General features: G+C 40.1%; 1 protein-coding gene across 1 annotated transcript; it reads right to left on the bottom strand.

Moving 5' to 3' along the window:
• Positions 1–996: 996 nt before the first annotated feature.
• LOC117467272 (plastin-1-like) lies at positions 997–21758 on the bottom strand. The gene is made up of 17 exons (XM_034110806.2): positions 21262–21758; positions 19741–19925; positions 18930–19020; positions 15730–15890; positions 15333–15462; positions 14681–14813; positions 14515–14596; positions 9705–9870; positions 9084–9229; positions 8850–8945; positions 7657–7861; positions 7286–7364; positions 5490–5604; positions 5256–5389; positions 4012–4135; positions 1640–1773; positions 997–1559 (listed from the first exon to the last, which is right to left on the bottom strand). Exons 3-17 carry the CDS (start codon positions 18997–18999, stop codon positions 1421–1423), a joined length of 1914 nt encoding a protein of 637 aa, XP_033966697.1. The 5' UTR covers positions 19000–19020; positions 19741–19925; positions 21262–21758; the 3' UTR covers positions 997–1420.
• Between the last annotated feature and the right edge of the window lie 353 nt (positions 21759–22111).

Genomic DNA, 22111 nt, shown 5'->3' with positions numbered 1-22111 from the left:
ACAGATGTTTTATCTTCAAGGCCTACTGTACATTTTCTAATCTCTAATGCCTTTTCTTTTTCTATTTTGAGATGTTTCTATTTTGGAATTGTTTATTTCTACGTTGTTGTTTTTTATGTTGTTGCATCTTATCTTAAACCTCAAGAAGTTACCTTCTTTTGATTATGTCACGGTCACAGGCTTGTGCAAAAAAATATTAAGGCATTTTACAGTCTTAGTCCATTCTATTTTAGGCTAAATATTATTACAATTGATTAATTGTGGCCCATTATATCAATGTGGAGTCCTGACACTTAAAGGTGGGGTAGGTCACTCATTTTGGAGAAACCATCTCGAGTGCACTTGAATTTGAAAATACACAGCTAGAAGAAATCTGCTACTTCCTTACAGAGCCCCTCCTCCAACACACACGAACGCGCACATGACCAATGAGGGCACGAGATAAGTTTGTGCACAGATGGAAGGCTGACAGGCAGGTAGGACATCCTGTTACTTTAGCCGGGCCGGCTCAGATGATTGGTCGTGCTTTTTACAGCGCCACGGCTTCCACTGATGACATTTTGTTATATATTTATTGTCAAAGCATTTAATGTATTCATTGCTATCGGGATGTTAAGAGCATTCCATGGAATATAACAAAAAGTGTTTCTGAAGTGAATTACCCCACCTTTAACCCTAACTCTGAAATTGCTAAAGTATCAAGGCTTAAGTGGTACAGAGAAAACATATATTTAAAATAAAGGTCAATTTTAGATTTGGATGCTGGTGAGAGAAGCTGTTAAGTGTACGTACATTTGCAACACATAACACAAAAAGCAATAAAATAAACTTGCATTTGTTTTGCTGAAATGTGTTCTCTTTCTTCACCTATGTCAGTCGGATGATCCTAATGTTCAACTGTCCTTAAAGGTAGCTCAGTATCTCAAAATCAACCTGTTGTTTTTCATATTTATTTAACCAGACACAACACACACAAATACAAGGCTGCTCAATACATTCAATAGATTATCTCTTTAATTAAATAGCAATGCACAACATTTACAGACATAAATGATATTTATGTTCATGATTCCGTTTTTGTTTCTTTTTTCTGCTGAGGCTTACTTTCTGTTTATATGGCAGAAAAAGTAAATACATGTAATGCGTTATTAAATATATAAAAAAGAACAATTAGGAGATTGTTCTAACTTAAGAAATCACAGATAGCAAACAAATGAAGTGGCTTTGCTGATGAGAAGTGATTTCCAACTTTAGGGAGGCTTATTGTTTGCATGAAAAGAGCAAGAGTCTTGTTCTGATTTTACAATTAGAACAATTAAAATCATGGGGAAAAGATGGGGAAAAATAGGAAAAGCGCATAGAAACAAAATGGATGTTCGTGGTTGGTTTCCTGGTGGTTGGTTCTTGTCTTCTTTTTGTTTTAGCGGTTGACCTTTTTCAAACCGTAGCCCATGAGGCTGGCGAACAGCGTCAGCACCATCTTTGGATTCACCTCCACCAAATCGTCAGGAAGTGCGTAGACACGAGCTCCGATCTTACGAGCCAATGAGATTGCATACCTGGGGGAGGAACAGGAAGAGTCAAATACCAAAATGAAGAACATGAAGAACAATAAGCTGTTGAGAGTTGGTGTTTTTACTTTGCGTTGTTGAGTTTATCGTCCGCCTTCAGCTCTACTTTCACTCCTCTGTTCACCATGTCCCACTTCACGTTATTGGGAGCGATGGCATCGATCAGATCAATCACCGGCAGACTGGTGCCGATCAGTTTGTCCTGCAGAAAACAAGGAAGCAGTGTCAAATACAGCCTTTTGTTTACTCACACCACGTACTCTCTCCCCAGCAGAGATGGCAAAAACACACACATCCTTTACTCAAGTAGAAGTACAGATACTCGTGTTTAAAAATACTCTGGTGAAAGTAAAAGTACTGACTAAACTTCTTTACTCAAGTAAAAGTAAAGAGGCTTTGAAATGTACTTCAGTAAAAAGTACCCATAGCTAGCAGCTGTTTTAAAGAGTACCTGACCTCCCTTTATATTAAGAGAACAATAACGTCATTGTTAGCTAATGAATGTTTCCATGCTGAACAACGGCAACATGACAACGTTTCCATTGGTCCCTCTTCTTTAGAGAAGACCAGGAAGTGATGGATACACGGATCGTGTTCAAATCAATAGGCACGCAATGACTCTACATAATAATGATCACGCCACCAAACACACATTCAGACTAAAGGAACCAGCTGTTTGGAAAATGAGAGAAGTAGAAAGTACAGGTATTTGGGTTCAACATGTAAGAAGTAGAAAGTACAGGTATTTGGGTTCAACATGTAAGAAGTAGAAAGTACAGGTATTTGAGTTCAACATGTAACAAGTAGAAAGTACAGATATTTGAGTTCAACATGTAACAAGTAGAAAGTACAGGTATTTGAGTTCAACATGTAAGAAGTAGAAAGTACAGGTATTTGAGTTCAACATGTAAGAAGTAGAAAGTACAGGTATTTGAGTTCAACATGTAAGAAGTAGAAAGTACAGGTATTTGAGTTCAACATGTAAGAAGTAGAAAGTACAGGTATTTGAGTTCAACATGTAACAAGTAGAAAGTACAGGTATTTGAGTTCAACATGTAAGAAGTAGAAAGTACAGGTATTTGAGTTCAACATGTAAGAAGTAGAAAGTACAGGTATTTGAGTTCAACATGTAAGAAGTAGAAAGTACAGGTATTTGAGTTCAACATGTAAGAAGTAGAAAGTACAGGTATTTGAGTTCAACATGTAAGAAGTAGAAAGTACAGGTATTTGTGTTCAACATGTAAAAAGTAGAAAGTACAGGTATTTGGGTTCAACATGTAAGAAGTAGAAAGTACAGGTATTTGTGTTCAACATGTAAGAAGTAGAAAGTACAGGTATTTGTGTTCAACATGTAAGAAGTAGAAAGTACAGGTATTTGAGTTCAACATGTAAGAAGTAGAAAGTACAGGTATGTGTGTTCAACATGTAAGAAGTAGAAAGTACAGGTATTTGAGTTCAACATGTAAGAAGTAGAAAGTACAGGTATTTGAGTTCAACATGTAAGAAGTAGAAAGTACAGGTATTTGAGTTCAACATGTAAGAAGTAGAAAGTACAGGTATTTGTGTTCAACATGTAAGAAGTAGAAAGTACAGGTATTTGAGTTCAACATGTAAGAAGTAGAAAGTACAGGTATTTGTGTTCAACATGTAAGAAGTAGAAAGTACAGGTATTTGAGTTCAACATGTAAGAAGTAGAAAGTACAGGTATTTGAGTTCAACATGTAAGAAGTAGAAAGTACAGGTATTTGAGTTCAACATGTAAGAAGTAGAAAGTACAGGTATTTGAGTTCAACATGTAAGAAGTAGAAAGTACAGGTATTTGAGTTCAACATGTAAGAAGTAGAAAGTACAGGTATTTGTGTTCAACATGTAAAAAGTAGAAAGTACAGGTATTTGTGTTCAACATGTAAGAAGTAGAAAGTACAGGTATTTGGGTTCAACATGTAAGAAGTAGAAAGTACAGGTATTTGTGTTCAACATGTAAGAAGTAGAAAGTACAGGTATTTGGGTTCAACATGTAAGAAGTAGAAAGTACAGGTATTTGAGTTCAACATGTAAGAAGTAGAAAGTACAGGTATTTGAGTTCAACATGTAAGAAGTAGAAAGTAAAGGTATTTGTGTTCAACATGTAAGAAGTAGAAAGTACAGGTATTTGAGCTCAACATGTATGAACTATGAAGTACAAAGTACAGGTATTTGTGTTCAAAATGTAAGAAGTAGAAAGTACAGGTATTTGAGTTCAACATGTAAGAAGTAGAAAGTACAGGTATTTGTGTTCAACATGTAAGAAGTAGAAAGTACAGGTATTTGTGTTCAAAATGTAAGAAGTCAAAGTCGTCCGAAAAATAAGTAGTGGAGATAAGTACTGATACCAGAAAAAACACAGTAACGAAGTATTTGTACTCCACTACGTCCCACCTCTGCTCACCAACACACTCACTTTGAAACTGCTGATCTGTGTGCTCTTCTTTGATTTCGTCAGGGTGGTGTTGACCCAGTCGAGGATGATCTGATCTTTGACCTTCTCTCCATCGCCCAGATCTGACAAAACCATCAGCGTGTACCTGAAGGATAACGAGCAGGAGGGATAACTCAAAGTGTGCAAGGAACAAAAACTGTTCAAATGGGTCGAGCAGAGAAATTCTTCTGTTGTTCTTTACATCTGTGATTTTGTCTATTCTAGAGTACTACAGTACTACCTGGTACAAGTGTTAGTCAACCGCTTTAAAATCAAAACGGCTCCACTTGTTAAAAATGTGCTCAAAGATTATTGGCCCACCCTGTCAGAGACTTCATGACTCAGCATACCATAATAACCTCGTGAGGCTGTCCAACAACATCCTCTGGGACCCAAAGCATGCTCTGAACAGAGAATATGAACCGCTACCATCTAATGCAGGGGTGTCAAAGTCAAGGCCCGGGGGCCAAATCCGGCCCGCGACTTAATTTCATGTGGCCCCACAAGAGCAAAGAATATAATATGTTTATTATACGGTTACATGCCGCTTTACAGAAGCACATTGCCCATAAACTACATGTCCCACAATGCATCTCAAATATGATTTTTTTCCCGGAATTTGACTTTTTTCTTTTTCAGAATTTGGCTTTTCTTTTTAAATCATTTTGTGACATTCTCACTGTAGAGACTTGCAATTGTTTGCCCTAGACTTCTGCTTTCAGACGTAGTTAATTATGAAGTGATTAACCTATCCGATAATAATCCAATGCAGAGGAAATAATGTTATATAATAAATGATTTTATATATATTAAATATTTATTCTTATATAGTCTTATATATAAAACTGGCCCTTTGAGTGCAACCATGATGCTAATGTGGTTGAAATTGAGTTTGACACCCCTGATCTAATGGGAGATTCAATCAAGTCAGACTGAAGCATCCTTTGTGCTCCATCAATCCTCTCAGTGAACACAGAGCTGAGTCCAGATCAAATGCACGCTGAAGAGTCTTTGAGCAGGTTTTCTCTCAGTGATCGAGCTGTTATGTTAAATGTTTGTTGTTTGTTGTTCATGTACTGTGTCTTGATATTTGTCTGTTGATGTTACACATGGAGCAGCTGTGATGCAAGTCAAATTTCAGACTTTATCTGATCAACAAAGTATTATCGTATCGTATTCACTATGGACAGTTTGTCTTTGCCAAACAACATGGATGGAGCATGAACCTCCTCATCAGCTGCCAGACCAGCGCCAGCGTGTGCATGCGGCTCCCAGAGTTCAAGTTTTCTCCTCCGATGCCGACCAGAGAGAAGTGAGCGACGTCCCTGCCGAGCTCCACAGCATAGTTGCAGTTCTCCAGCTAAAACACGTGAAGAAGAACAATGTTACTTTCCTTTTATGTTCACATCAACATGTAGTTTAGTTTACGAGCTTTCTATTTCTCTGTTTTATGTGCACACCCTCTTCATGTTGGCCCCCAGGACGGGATACGGCGGGTTGTTGACTCTCTTCCAGTTAACGGGCACATTAACCTTCTCACAAAGCTGCAAGATCACCAAACCATCACAAAGGTCCCTGGAGAGGAGAAACAGAGACCGTGAGGAAAATGAACATCAGTGCAGCAACAGTTGTTTTTTTTTGTAAAAGAAAAAAGAACCATGTAATAAACAAATTGAATAAAAAGAAAGTTTTCCCGGCGCTAATTTTGATTCAGTATCAGCTTTTCTAATTACTTAGAAGTACAATGGAGCTCCTGTTCAGGTGTTTAACCCTTTGTGGATATTACACAGGCTAATTTCAGTCTATTGTCAAATCAACATGTTTACATTTCATTATTTCTTAGCCAATAAATCAATGTGGAATCCAATATCTCCATACTAGATTCAGATAGACTCATTACATATCATTTTACATTACATTATTACATTGCATTTAGCTGACGCTTTTATCCAAAGCGACTTACAATAAGTGCGTTCGACCAAGAAGATACAAACTTGAAGAAAACAGAATCATATAAGTACATCAGGTTTCATAGAGCCAAAACATTTCAAGTGCAACTCAAGTGGCTTTAGATAAGCCAGTCCTTTCTTAGTATATAAGTGCTTTGTTAGCAGTTATTTGTTAGTAATTCTATCGCTCGAAGTGGAGTCGAAAGAGATGAGTTTTCAGTCTCCCCCGGAAGGTGTGTCCTGATGTCAATGGGGGTCATTTAGCTGATGCTTTTATACAAAGTGACTTACAATAAGTGCAAAAACCATAAAGAATCAAACAAGGATAGTGCAGATATATTCACTTCAAGCAAGTTCATACCATAGTAAGTGCTGGTGAATTAGTAACAAGGCCTACATTAACTCAAAAAGTACAATAGCTAAAGGTACAATAACCCCAGCAAATTATATTGCCCTGTTAACACTTGTTACAGATGAGGACATTACTCATTCTGAAGGGACTACAAAGCATAGCCATTATTTTAAAGTAAATTAAAGGTTAGTTTAAGATAAGGATTCTGGTAAGAAAAACTGTAAGAAAAATACAGAAAACCAATTAATACAATTGCTATACCTGTGATGGAAACTTCTGTGCAGAAATGCAGAGCCAAGGCTCAGGAAAGGATAGAAGCTGGAGCGGCTTTAGTCAAACACTGATATTTATTGAGAGTAGAATACGGCCGGAGAGGTCACAGAGTATATCACACTTTCATGTGAGGCAACCAAGCAAACTCTGAAGACAAAGTAGAAACATAGATCTGTATATCCATAAAAGAGGGGCCTAAAAAGCCCACCTATCCTACCTTAATCATTACCAGACATTGGAACAAAGACCCGTTCGTATTACAAACTCACATGGTCCAACCTTCTCCCCCACAGGAAGGCAGAGGACCTCTTGACCTGTGTCCTCCTCAAGTTACAGGCAGGAGCATAGGCGACTTAACGAAAAGCATATCTTTGTAATTTAAACAGTTTCTCAGAAAAGCTGAGAACCTCTAGACACAAAGAGATCGGATTAAAATATTCTCTGACAATACCTTTGAGCAAGGCACCATTTTACCAGTAGAGCTTTATGATACTATAATAGCAATAATAACGTGAATTCATGGCACCATTGAAAAACAAGTTCAGAAGGTAATACAGGTAAGGTACAACTGTCCCCTCTTTACTGCTCTTATCAATAGTTCTTCTGGGTATACATATGTAAATGTTTGGATGTTTAACAGGCCTCCACTTCCTTGATTAGGTTAATGTATAACATGACATACCAGTACAGGTGGTTGACGTATGGAGAGACGCCCAGAGAGTTCATCCAGTTTCTAAATGTCTTGTCTTCGTTGGTCTCAGCTGTAAAAACATAAAAGCATCAGCATTTCCTCCTCCTCCTCCTCCTCCAGCTGCTCCCACACATGTACCGTCAGCCGATAGGATGCTTTTAGGTGCCGCTATAGGTTGTATGCAGATATGGATTTATGGATTTATGGATATAAATTGCTGTGTTTTTTATTGCTTTTATCATGCAGTACTATTTGCACTGGAGTGTGCATGTCAGCATTTTATGACTGAACTTTCATTTCAAGCCTCAATGATAAAACATGACGCTGCGTAATTATACGAATGATTATATTCTATGTCTCACTTGCTATGTCTGCCGGGTCGATGCCGTTTCCGTTGAGGTGAGTGTTCTTCTGCAGAGCAGGGTGCATGTTGAACAGGTTGGCGACGAAGGCCAAGTTGAGCTTGCTGTTTCCAGATGTGACGTCATGAGGAGAAACAAACTGTCTGCAGTCCAGCCGCGCCGCCTGCCTCAGCATCAGCTCCGCCCTTTTGTCCAGATTATGCTCCTACACGTGCAAACAGACACGAGTACATGCTTGGTATCAGACACTTTGTTTTTTAGAGGGCTTCATCTTTTTATTTCTGTTGTACCTATATGTTCACTTTGTTTTATGGGGTTTTATATTTTATATTGTTGCATCGACTCAGTTGTCTTGTGTCTGATCTGTCAGAGAGAAACCATTACCGTACTTTTTGGACTATAAACCGTGACTTTTCCCCCCATTTTTTTTGTACAGCTAACGGCCACTAGGGAACCTCCTAAATCTATGGATTTTACAGGTAAAATTAACCACCTTTAACTCTATGCGCTCTATGACCGGTCCGCGCCCGCCACCTCTAAGGGGCGGGCTCCAGCAGGAAAAGCTGGAGGCCGGAAAAGAGTGAGACAGGTAGCGCGCCAAAGTAAAAGTGGAACAGAGAGACAGAACGAGAGCAAGACAGACGGACAATTTAGCTGCTGCGGCTTATATGCAGGTGCGCTTTATAGTCCCAAAAGTACGGTATTTATTTTATTTTTATTATCATACATTTGACCTCTGATAAAATGTTATATTTTGCTGCATGTACCTTTTAAAGTTCTTAACAGATAATCTGAGGGGAATTTGTTGTTGTTTGTTTTTAACTTGTGACGTGTCATTTTGTAAAGCACTTTGAGCTGCATGTGTTGAAAAGTGCTATATAAATAAAGCTTTATTATATAACCATGCCAAAATCCAAAAGGAAAATACATTTTTGTTGTTATTATAACTAGTCTTCATCAAAAAAGGACCATGCATCAAAATAATGATGCTCAAAAGTATGCCAGTTTTAGCTTTTAGTCGATGCAGTCGATTGGCAGGTGCACACGCAATATTACAATTATTATTAATAACAGAGAAATGAACAATGAACCCTACAAATAAATACTCATATCTGTCATAAGTCAGTGTCTGGTTCACAAAATCCACCTACAAATTTGATATTTTTCACGTATTAAATTGTACAAAGACTCACACTCAGGCCGCTCATTTCAATTTCCACTCTCCTTTTGTAGTCGTCTTGTTCTTCCTGAGCAATCTGGTCCAAAAGGTGAAAGTAGGCTCGCGAGTCCTACAGGGATGAAACACAAGAAGGGGTTAAACTCATCGGTGTGTGTGTGTGTGTGTGTGTGTGTGTGTGTGTGTGTGTGTGTGTGTGTGTGTGTGTGTGTGTGTGTGTGTGTGTGTGTGTGTTTGTTCTGAAGGGGACCTTAATATCTTCACTGAAGTTGCTGATGGTGTTGGTTCCTGCGTTGCGTAAATGATAGTTGACCCAGCGGAGCAGCAGCTCCTCGGGGGAGAGGGACATCAGTTGCTGCAGATTTTCCCGGCCATCTGCCAGAAGGCTGATCAGCGCTGGAAACACATTCACAAACGGTCTCTATTAAAGTCACCTATCATGCAAAATCCACTTCTTCATGTCTCTTCTACATCAACATGTGTCCCCTCTTCTCCATGTCTCTTCTACATCAACATGTGTCCCCTCTTCTCCATGTCTCTTCTACATCAACATGTGTCCCCTCTTCTTCATGTCTCTTCTACATCAACATGTGTCCCCTCTTCTTCATGTCTCTTCTACATCAACATGTGTCCCCTCTTCTTCATGTCTCTTCTACATCAACATGTGTCCCCTCTTCTTCATGTCTCTTCTACATCAACATGTGTCCCCTCTTCTTCGTGTGTGTGTGTGTGTGTGTGTGTGTGTGTGTGTGTGTGTGTGTGTGTGTGTGTGTGTGTGTGTGTGTGTGTGTGTGTGTGTGTGTGTGTGTGTGTGTGCGTGCGTGTGCGTGTGCGCGCACGCGTGCGTGCGTGCGTGCGTGCGTGCACTGACCTTCGTTCCTGCTGATTTCTATATCAGCAAACAGGCCAACCTTGATAATCTGCCAGAACAGTCCCAGGACCAGATGGGGTTTCCCAGCCATCAGATCATGGGCATCGATGCTCACCACCGTGCAGCCGATCGCAGAGGCCGAGTTCAGCGCCAGCACCAGATTCTCCTACAAATCAATGTCAATCAAGAGTTTTGCTTAAAGACGTTTCAGAGAGGATACAACAATTAAAATCACTGAAAACACAAATGCTGTGACCAGAACATCCTTCCAAATTACGAGCAATTTATGAGAAAGACGGATGGCTGGAAGGATAAATATCCCCCAACGACAAATAAAGGACAGATAGGACTATTCCCTTTTTCCCTTTACTTCTCCACAGAGTACTGCAGAGTCAAAAGCCATATATAACTCAAAAAAGAGGAAGTATGCAGTAAACGTTAATATTTTACAGGCTGTGTTTTTCACAGTACACGACATCATTGCACAACAAATGCTTTGTCCTCAAGACCTTCCCTTAAAACTGCTATTGTCTTATTTATATATATATAGTTTATTTACCCGGTAACCAGAGGAATCGTTCGGTTGACTGCTCAATCAAATCAAATCTATTATTTATTGAAGTTGTTTCCTTCTAACTGTGAGAGATGTTCTTGTTAGATAAGAATGTTGTAATCATTCTCATATGTGTGTGTTCAATATGAAGCATTAGCAGCTCAGCATAAAGACTGGAAACAGCTAACCTGGCTCTGTCCAAAGGTATACAAACATGCAGCTCCCAGCACATCTGAAGATTTTTTAAAACGTGATGTCTCGTTTGTTTATTCCACACAGAAACTGATGCTTAAAACCTACATTTCTACAGTCTCTGCTGGCTTCCTTGAAACCTCAAAGTGTCTGCAGGAAGTCACTATGCCCAGCACGTTACTCTCACAAAATATGGATGTTTACGCTTTGGTAATTGTACAGATCGAAAGTGGCAAATGTGTGAGGGTTAAAGCTCCTGGTGAGTATATCTGCACAATTACAGTTTGCATAGAACCAGGATAACTGTTTGCAGTCTTCAAGCTAAGCTAATTGGCTTGTTAAAAACCTTTCTGCAAACGTCATTAATTTCCAAAATGGCAAACTACTCTTTTACAATTCTAGTAGTGATGTGACGTTCGCGAACGATCCGATTATTTTGAACGGCTCTTTGGTACGAACGAAGGGAACCGAGTCCTACTTGGTGAGAGCCGTTCTTTTTTTCGTTGGTTCACTGCCTGCCATAAATCCACTCGCCTTTACGGGGACTTGCTTTCCTGAATGCACATTAGCCATAGATGTGTAGTACCATTACAACACAAGATGATGGCATAACGCATGCTGCTTGAGTGGCTGAGAGATAATAATAATAATAATACATTTATTTTGGGGGGCGCCTTTCATAACACCCAAGGACACCTTACAGGGTTAAAGATTTACAATTTACATTTACAATTTTACCTTACAAATTAAAACAGTGGATTTAGTGAAGTATCAGTCGGGGTAAGACAAGACAAACAACAGGAAATTGACTACAAAAGGACACAAAAGGACACAGAAGGACACAGGGTACAGATTATAGAGAAAATGCCAGTTTGAACAGGTGGGTTTTGAGTTGGGTTTTGAATGTTGTTATGGAATCAGACTGTCGGATGCGTCGTGGCAGGGTGTTCCAGAGTCTGGGAGCCGAGCAGCTGAAAGCTCGAGCACCCATGGTTTTGAGGCGATAGCTTGGGACGGTGAGAAGTCCTACGGACGAAGAGCGGAGGGTGTGGGAGGGGGTGTACTCCTGAAGGAGGTCAGAGATGTAGATGGGGGCAAGGTTATGGACAGCTTTGTATATGAGTAGAATGTTTGTGTAGTCAATACGGTAGCGTACAGGAAGCCAGTGTAGCTGAGTGAGAATGGGGGGGATGTGGTCGGATGAGTTGGTGCTCCGGGCAGCAGAGTTCTGGATTATTTGCAGTCTATTGAGGAGCTTGATGGGAAGGCCAGTCAGAAGTGCATTGCAGTAATCAATCCGGGATGTGACGAATGAGTGGACCAGGATTTCAGTGCTGGGTTGGGACAGAGATGAGCGGAGTCTGGAGATGTTCCGAAGATGAAAGAAGGCGGTGCGGGTGATGTTTTTTATGTGTGGTGCGAATGAGAGGGAGCCGTCCAGAATGACACCGAGGCTTTTCACTTGGGCAGCGAAAGGTAAGGGGAAGCCGTCGATGATGATGTTTGATGCTGGGGTGATATGTGAATTGGTGAGGGTGGATTTGGAGCCGATGAGCAGGGCCTCAGTTTTGCTACCGTTAAGCTTCAGGAGGTTCCTGCTCATCCAGCTCCTGATGTCCTCAAGGCAGGTGGTGAGGGAGGTTGGGGGGAGGGCAGTGGTGGGTTTGGAGGAAATGTAGACCTGTGTGTCATCGGCGTAGCAGTGAAAAGTAACCTCATGGTGACGGAGGATTTTGCCCAGGGAGAGGAGATATATGATGAATAGGAGTGGACCCAGTACTGACCCCTGGGGGACACCCAGTGAAATAGCACTTTCTTGTGACTTGTGATTACCGAGTTGTACAAACTGTTGTCTGTCAGTGAGGTATGATGAGAACCAGGATAGTGCAACACCAGTGATCCCAATGCCAGCCAGGCGGTCCAGGAGTAGTGGGTGAGAGATGGTATCGAATGCAGCGCTGAGGTCAAGGAGGATGAGGATGGTGAGAAGTCCGGAGTCAGCTGCACGGAGGAGGTCGTTGGTGATTTTAACCAGGGCTGTTTCAGTACTGTGTTTTTGGCGGAAACCAGATTGGAAGGGTTCATGGAGGTTGTTTGTGTCAAGATGGGACTGAAGCTGTGCGGCAACCACCCTCTCAAGGGTCTTGGAAATGAAGGGTAGGTTGGAGATGGGCCTGTAGTGGTTTAGATCGGCTGGGTCAGTACCGGGTTTTTTGAGGATGGGAGTGATTGCAGCCAGTTTGAGGGAGGTGGGTACAATTCCAGAGGTGAGGGAGGAGTTAATTATGTCAGTGATCATGGGTGATATGGCTGGTAGGCAAGCCTTGACCAGGGTGGTGGGAGGAGGATCAAGCTGACAGGTGGTGGCTTTAGCTTTACGGATGAGCTCTGAGATGGTGTTTTCCGATGCTGGGGTGAAGATGGAGAGGGAGCTGATGAGTGATGGACCAGTGGTAGACATCCAGGGTGGATCACTTGAGGAGGTGCATGCTGAGGCCAGCTCTAGGTGAATTATGTTAATTTTGGAGTGAAAAAATTGCAGAAAGTCAGTACATTGGTCAATGGAGATATCTGGAGGGAGGGTTTGAGGAGGCTGAAGTAGGTGACTGACTGTGGAGAAAAGAACTCTGTTGTTACCAGTGCTGATGAGGTTGGAGTAATATGAGGACTTGGCATTGGAAAGCGCGTTCTTGTAGAGGTGAAGGTGATCCGAGTACATTTGCGTGTGAACTGAGAGTCCGGTGCTCTTGCACAGCCGCTCCAGTCGGCGGCCAGTTGTTTTGAGCTGACGTAGCTCAGAGGTGAACCAGGGGGCGGAGTGGGTGAATGAAACTTTGCAAGTTTTCAGGGGAGCCAGGGCAGTTAGGGAAGAGGAGAGACAGTTATTATAGTGATTCACCAGGTCAGCAGGGTGGGTGGATGTTGGAGGATTGGGGTAGGAATTAATCAGAGTGGTGAGATCTGTGGGGTTAATGTGTTTAATGTTTCTGAAGGTGATGGACCGTTGTTCTTTGTTTTGGAAAGGGGGGCATGGATATCAAAAAGTACAGCTTTATGGTCAGAAATTGGGAATTCAATGACAGCAAGGTTAATGGGAGTGATGCCAGTGCAGCAGAGTAAGTCCAGTATGTGACCTTTGTTATGTGTTGGGAGGTTGACATGTTGTGTGATATCGAGGCAGTCCAGGAGTGAGATGAAATCATTTGCAAAAACATTGGATGGGTCGTCAATGTGGATGTTAAAGATGTAGCAAGTTATACATCTTTTCTGTGAGTAAAAGTAGATTTCTGGCAATACAGTCAATCATTATCCTGGTGATTATTTCGCAGATAAACCTATTAACCCCGCCCCCTTTAAAAAAAACGGCTCTTTTGAATGGAGCTACCTTCAAAGAGCCGTAATTCCCATCACTAAATTCTAGTGCAAGTACTTCCTTCAGTATGGATTACCATAAAGGTTACAATGCATGACACATCTCTTAGTATTTGCTGCTTTTTAGATTCAGGAGATATGCAGGAATCCTGAAGTCAAATGTAAAACCTTTTAAGACCTTTTTTAAGAACCTTTCCATACATTTTAAGACCTCATCTCCACTTGGAGTTCTAACCGGTTACCTTGGCGACACACTTCACCTCACATTGACTATATACAGTATTGATTGTCCTTCCTCCTTATCTTCCAACCATTTGGACGCAGACTTGCATTTCCCCATAACGATGTTGCTTAGCAACCGGCGTAAACGGAGCTTCGCGCGCTATCAAGCAGTGAGCGTGAGACGTCCTGTTCAGGTGACGTCAAACCCAACGGGATGCCATCAATAAACTACAGAATCACACTACACACCTACGCCATGACTACATTCAGGCAGACTGTAGAATACAACCTCTTTGGACTATTGATATACTTATTGAAAACAAGCTACAAAATGTAATACCTTGGAAAATGCCGTTTAATACTTTTTAATAGCCTTCATTTCCGCTAAATTGATTTATCAACTTTTAATACTTTTTAAGACCCCGCGGACCCCCTGTGTTTGGATATATATGATGGAAATCCTCCACTCACTGTCATCGTGAAGGTGGCCAGTTTCTTGGTGTTGATGACTCTTTCGTCGATGGTGTCAGGCTGGGACAGGTTGATCATTTTGCTGTGAGACAACAAAGCGTTTGGGTAAATAATGATGATGTTTTTCAGATATGTGATGTCTCAGATTCCTCCTTGTGAGTGTTACCATAACAAGATGCCGTCACGGACCGAGGCGAAGAGGCTCTCGTCGTCTGGGTTCATGGGCAGCAGATGTTGGCAGTCTGGGTCTTTGGCCAAAGCTTTATTGATCCAGTTGACAAAAGCCACCTTTTCCTCATCTAAAGAAACACACAACCACACACACATTTACTCAAGGACTGCACTAGACTACACATTTAAGGTACTTTATTTTACTTGAGATTTTTCTTTTGGAAGTCACTTTCTACTTCATTCAATTCAGAAGGAATTAACGTCTTTCTAGTTCAGTTCTCTGGCCGGCTAAGTTTCTTTACAAATGAAGTTATTATTGAATGTATTGACAATTATACATTTTCACTGTATTTTTTTTATTTCTACATGATGGACTTTTAGTATATTAATACGTTAAGGTACATTTAACTGATTATACTTTTTTTCCTAAACATTTTAAGTATAATATATCAAATGTATTGACAAATGTAAATGTTTAAAACATTATTTTGTAATGTATTTATTTGGTTATGTTGTTTTTCTTCGTTTTTTTTAATGTTTTTCTGCATGATGGACTTTTAGTATTAATACTTGAAGGTACATTTAGCTGAATATACTCAAATATAATTCTTAATGCAGACTTATAAATGATTATTACACTCTCTCACCGGAGTAGGAGTGCTGTGTCCCCTCGCTGGATTTTCTAGACATTCCTCCAAAGGAGCGAATCCCATCTTTCCTCGTGATGATCTTCCGAAACGTCTCACTGAACTCCTTGCTCTTCAGCTCTTGGAAGATCTGAACATGAACAGACAGTTACTCCATGCACAGTTTAAAGGTCCCCTATTATTACTGTTGATCATTGCAGCATTACCCATAACCCCCTCTGTTTCAGCCCTGTTTCCAAAGTGCTGATTCTCTGTCTGTTACTTTAGATGAAAATAAGGAGCCCCTCCCCACGCCCCTCTGAGAGACATTTGGTTACAAAGAACACCATGGTGCATAATAGATGACCTTTAAAGATAGTGCGTCAACATATCTGCACACAATCTGCACGTGACTCACAGAAACAAATTCCTCGAAGTTGATCTTCCCGTCCTTGTTGGTGTCTCCGCTGAGGAAGATCTCGATGACTTCTCGCACCTTGAACCCTGGCAGGGAGAAACTTGCCTCTCTGAACAACTCCTGGAGCTCAAAGTCGCTCACAAAGCCGCTGTTATCAATATCTGGACACACACACACACACACACACACACACACACACACACACACACACACACACACACACACACACGTCAATTTGATGATGATGCTCTCAATATTCTGGGTACACTTTGCCCACAGATGATAAAAGCAGAGACACACAGTGGACTGGTAAGGCTTCATTAAAAGGTCATTTCTTAATAATTTAATTAAATAAAGGTTTCTACCTAATTTGGTACTGGCTATATGAGGACAATAAAGACCAATCTTTGAGTTGGATGAAGTGTGTTGAGTTTATAAGTTTATATATGAGTTATATAAGTTTATATATTATTATCTGCTTAGACCTCTGCTGTTTAAACTGCACAGAAATTACAACTAAAGACACAGATATTTTGTAAATACTTTGTGTGCTTAAAGAAAGACACTCCAGGTGAAGAGTAAAACATGGAAAGAGAAAATAACACCAAGAAACGTCCTTAATGTATCACTTACATGAATTAAAGCAATCGGTTTTGTATTACAAGTTTCCTGAATTTAAATATGCCAAATATTACGTTGTACATGATGATATATGCTAACTTTTGCTACATCAAAAGAAACATACTGACAGAAATAGAAAACATTTGGAATATTTTGGATCTTCTATTCCCACTAGTGTGAAAGAATAATGTGAACAAGAGTCCCCTCTCTCAGCTGGTCCTGACACTCTGTTCACAAACCGGTTCAAAGCCCACATCTATTAGAGTCAACCAGACTATAACAAAACACACACAAAACTACCTTACTTATGGAACACTAAATCCAGAACACAAAGTAAAATGCAATGCTATCTGGCCCTAAAAAGACAGTACACTGTGGCAGCCTACCTGAGCACAGTGACCGATGTTAAACACAGGAAGTTGTTGACAAAGTACAGACTGAGTGCTCACAGCCTGAGAGAGAGAGAGAGAGAGAGAGAGAGAGAGAGAGAGAGAAGAGAGAGAGAGAGAGAGAGAGACACAGCCTGGCCATAGAAACAGGCAGGTACAAGAAAACATGGCTGCCAAAAGATGAGCGATCATGCCAACAATGTGGAGGAACTGCTGTAGAGACAGAGCAGCACTTCCTCACACAATGCCCAACGTTTGAACCTGTACGGAAACAATTCTTCCTAAAACTCAAACATAAGCATCCTCAAATATTTAAAAATGAAAATGAAAAACTAAAAATACTCCTGGGGGAATATAAAGAGAGCTGCATTGTGGCAGGACGGTTTGTCTCTGCCTGCCACAGTCTGAGGGAACCGGACTGAGCAGTCTCACATCTTATGTATATATATCATATTCTATTTTGTACTCATGTATTATATGAATGAAATGAATCTGTATTCCTTGTAAAAAAAGATAACATGTTCTTAGCAGTTTGTTTCTAACTGTTTATTTGTGTGTATTTTTGTATAGATGTTACAGCTATACATAGCTTTAGCAATACAGTATGTAAATATGGTCATGCTAATAAAGCTTTTGAATTGAATTGAATTGAATAAATGTTGTGAAGCCAATATATTCCAAAACCTTAAATTGACAAGCATGTTAAAACGTTTTTTGTATTTTGCCTCGGGTGTCCCACTTTTAAAAATAAACACTTACAAAAATGTTCCATTTCTCTCCAGTTCATTTTCACAACCCAAACACTTAGGGCCGGGACTTTAACGCGTTAATTAAGATGAATTAATTACACACAAATTAACGCGTTAAAAAAAGTAACGCATTTTAATCGCACTTATTTTTGCACAGCGGAACGTTTCTCACTGGATGAGTTTCAGGCGTACCGATTATACTGGAGCACCAACTAACGTTCATGACTTCAGCATGGGACTTCAAACAACAACAAACCACGGTGAACAATAGTCAAACATGAACGAACAAGCTGATGAGACCGCTTTGGTCGGCCCGTGGATGGGACATTTTGTTTTAAAAAACGGACGGATGGAAGCGTCGATAAGAGCACGGCTGTTTTTTTAATCGAGTCCCGGCTCTAGATACATACTTACATACAAATATACTTACATAAATACTTCTGCCCTTTACTCTAACATCTAATATACTGTATTTTGACATATTGACTTAGTACCTAATTACTTGTAAATGTATATTCCTTCCTATAAATCGTTTTTGAAATACTTTATATTTCGAATTGTTCAATTGTATTCCTTCTCTTACACCGTATTTCCTCATACTGCTCTTATGTTTGCACCACTATGGTCCAAAGCAAATTCCTTGTATGTGTCGACTATCGACCTACTGGACAATAAACCTGATTCTGATCAAATTTCACAGGTGATTTGAAGTGTTGAACTAATGATAAACCTTTTTTCTGTATAATATGTTGCCAAATCCTTTTATTTGACAATATACATCGGCCAGTTATTGCACATACTTCCTCATAGTTGGTAAAGATCAAAAACTAATGCTGAAACGCCGGCTTGCTGACAAAGCTGTTCTTGATTATGAGAACTGGAACGTATCCAATTGGACGTGCACCAATTGAACCTTGGATGCATTTAAGTTATAATTCGGACAAATAAGAGTCCCTTTAATGTAACTGAACGTTATTTTGAGGGAGATTACATTAACTGAGCCGAGTAAAATAAAGTGTTACATGTCCTTTTAAACCGTACAATATTTAAGTCGGACCCATTTTACAAGTTTATCTTTTGGGCTTTTTTTTATGGCTCACTATTATCAGCATTTTTGCAATTATACACCTATGTACTTATGATTTATAAGTTTACTGATAACATCTTGCAACGTCTCATTATTACTTCTGGAATACCTCACACATGCACTCAACACACAAGCAATACAAATATCTTATACAAGAGTCATTCAGGTCAGCTGTAAAGGTCGAAATCAGGCAAGATCATCCGTCAATACAACTGTAGGTGTCAGGTGTGTGTGTGTGTGTGTGTGTGTGTGTGTGTGTGTGTGTGTGTGTGTGTGTGTGTGTGTGTGTGTGTGTGTGTGTGTGTGTGTGTGTGTGTGTGTGTGTGTGTGTGTGTGTGTGTGAGAGAAACTCACCGATTTTATTAAAGGCCTCTCTGAGATCTTCCAGGTCGTCCCTGGAAATCTGTGTGACGTGACTCTCCATTGTAGCTTCTCAGTGATGAACCTGAAACACACACACACACACACACACACACACACACACACACACACACACACACACACACACACACACACACACACACACACACACACACACACACAGCTCTGGATCATTTTGGACGCAAAGTCAAATCAGATTTTGCAGGATTGATCATTATTAACGACACGGCAAACATGTAGACCCACTTGGAGAAATCATTGAACCTAATAGACATATCCAAAGCTCAGTTGAACAGGAGAGACTGGATAATAAAGGTGGTAGAACTCATAGGAAGTGTCAGGTTATTTACTGGAATTTGTCCAGGGTAGCCTTGTGACACTGATTATTCACACACACACAGAGGCACATGAACACACCTTCGTTTCACCGTAAAACCCCTGAGGGAGTAGCATTTTACGATAAAGTATCCCTGTGGTTCTTTACTTAAGGACACGATAAAGTCAAAGTCAACTTTAATGTCAATCTTTCAGTTTGTGTGGACAGACGGAGAGATCGAAAGGACGTTTCCAACAACCCGGAATACAAAAATACAATTATACAATATACAGATATGTATACAAATATGTATATCGTATAGACACATTTACACACATTAAGATAAAAAACACAACAATCAATATAAAATAACAGTCACTTCAATATTAATATCTTTGGTGCAAGATTGTCCATAGCAGCGTAAACAAAAAAGTGTCTGGTGCTGGATTAAAGGACAGAGACGAGTACCTTCATAAGAGTTCCCTGTTAGTCCCGTGTGGAGCCTCTCGGTGCAGATCCCTCTGGACTGAATGCAGGACTGGAGTTTTGCAGAGGCTTCAGACCGGAAGCTGGATCCCGGAGAGGCTGAAGAGAGGCAGGTTATCTCTCCGAGGAGGAGTCTCTCAGCCGTGGACCTTTGGCCTGCCTGGACCCTGGGACGGGCGTAGGCTGACAGTTAACATTTAACACCTCAGCTGTGTCATCGTGTTATGGTCTTTAGAGAGAAGTTCATCTGTTTGTCTCTACTACCGGCCTCTTAAACAAAGCCCGGCCCCCCCACTGACACTTTACCTCAGCCACAACGCAGACTCTATGCATTACATTAATGCACACACAATGTACACTATATCTGTTTTCTTGTATTTTTTATTACTGCCGATTTTTATTCATATTTTATTCCGTTTTTCATTCCATTCCATTGCAATGTAAATACTGTTATATTTTACTATATTATATTTTTTATTATTTTTGATATTTTTTCTAGTTCCCGACCTGTGTTTTTAATTCATGTTTTATTTTTATGTACGCATCAAGTCAAATTCCTCGTATGTGTAAACCACCTGGTAATAAACCTGTTTCTGATTTGGAGTTTTAGTATCTGACATGGAAAGCATAAATAATGGTGGGATGACAGTTGGGAAAGGAATACTCAAAATAAAAAACCTTAAATAAACGTAATAAATACATTAAAATAAAACGACTAACACAGGCAATCAAATAATATGAGTGGGATATCTACACATTATCACTATTTGCAGCAGGTAAAGGGCCATTATCATCCTGAGTTCAACCTACCAGGCAAATATTTCTCTTAATCTGTGTAGAAATGTCATCTTTATCATGACTGACCTCACTTTAAGGCCTAAGTATTGCTCCAGACCTTATCAATATACAATTAAAAGAAATATTAGCTATCTTTACAAGAAGTAGATAATAAGATTGATATCATCAAAAATATAAAGCAACAGCTGGGACACAGTAAACCTAGCATAGCTTAAAAGATCCATTGCTTTATTTGATTCGAATAGTCATCAGAGAAAGGGAAATTGCAATTAATTAATATATAAATGGGTTTAAAGAAAGTATAAAATAGTTCCTATATAGTTTGTTTAGTATCATTCTCTCGTCACCTTTTTAAACTAACCCTGGCACACATTTTGCATCTCTGTCAACATGTTTAAAACATGAGGCCTCACTGCCACACGCGCTGTAACCTGAGGCACAGAATCATTACTCAGATTAAACTGCGCCGCTTTACGGCACTCTCTTTACTCCTACACACGGTCAGCAGATTATGTTTTTTGTTGAATTGTCTCCACACCTTTTTACCTAAATCTTAACAGGATTGCTCATTACTGTTGAAGCTCTGACATAAATCAGTGGCATTTGACCTGCCAGAGTTTGCAATGTGTACATTATGAAGCAGCTGTTCTTCTTAAAGAATTATCAAACTAGAATGTATGAAAAGTATAGAAGTAAGGAGCTTACATTGAGTCCAAGGCAGGCTGAAGGGTTTGTGATCCGGAGCAGGGGCAGTCCGTAGTAGAAAATCAGCTTCTCCTTTTGCAGCAACTTTTCTTCACACGTTCCCCTCTCTTCTCTTCTCCTCTTTTTACCTGTCAGCCTTTCCTTGCACCTCCATCGCAGCTCAAACAGACACACGCATATGAGCCCGAACAAAGTCTCAAGAAAGTGCAGAAAGTTTCTCTCTTGGCTCAGACGAACACACTTATGACATTTTTACACCCGTTTACTAGAAAGGTATGCAGCTTCTAAACCCTCCTTTCAAATCCACCATGATAACTCCTTCATTACTCCATCTCCCCCTCAGCTCTCTCTTCTTTTGACATCTGATCACCCAGTTTCTCTCCCTGACTCAGAGGTGCTCTCCGGTTACCCTCTCATGCTGAAAGTCTCCGTCAGGCGGTCCAGGTTTTAATGGAACCTCACAGTTTGGGATGCTGAGCAGTTGTTGGTGTAAAAGTGAAACAGCCAAATACTTTCTCATAAGCCTCCTGCATAATAATGCACTAGCATCTCAGGGCACATGCGCAGTAACGACAGTGTAAATCACTCAAACGTACAGCATGCACACACATAAGCATGCATGCACAAAAATACTCTGAAAACATATAGAGATAAAAATAATATAGATTTTTCTCATTCGAAATTCACTAGCTTGGATGCTAGCCCGCTGCTACTGTGCGGCTAACAGCGGCTAACTAAAAAGAGCTAATGGCTAATAACAATGTTGATAAAGCTAATTGTCATTTGCTTAAAAAATGAAATAATAATGGCCTTGAATACTGTAATGATCAAGCATGTAACAATTGTGACA

This window comes from Pseudochaenichthys georgianus, chromosome 22 (genome assembly GCF_902827115.2).
Source record: "Pseudochaenichthys georgianus chromosome 22, fPseGeo1.2, whole genome shotgun sequence".
NCBI lineage: Eukaryota > Metazoa > Chordata > Actinopteri > Perciformes > Channichthyidae > Pseudochaenichthys > Pseudochaenichthys georgianus.
The sequence above is the reverse complement of the archived record's forward strand: the minus strand, read 5'-3'. Positions and strand labels throughout refer to the sequence as shown.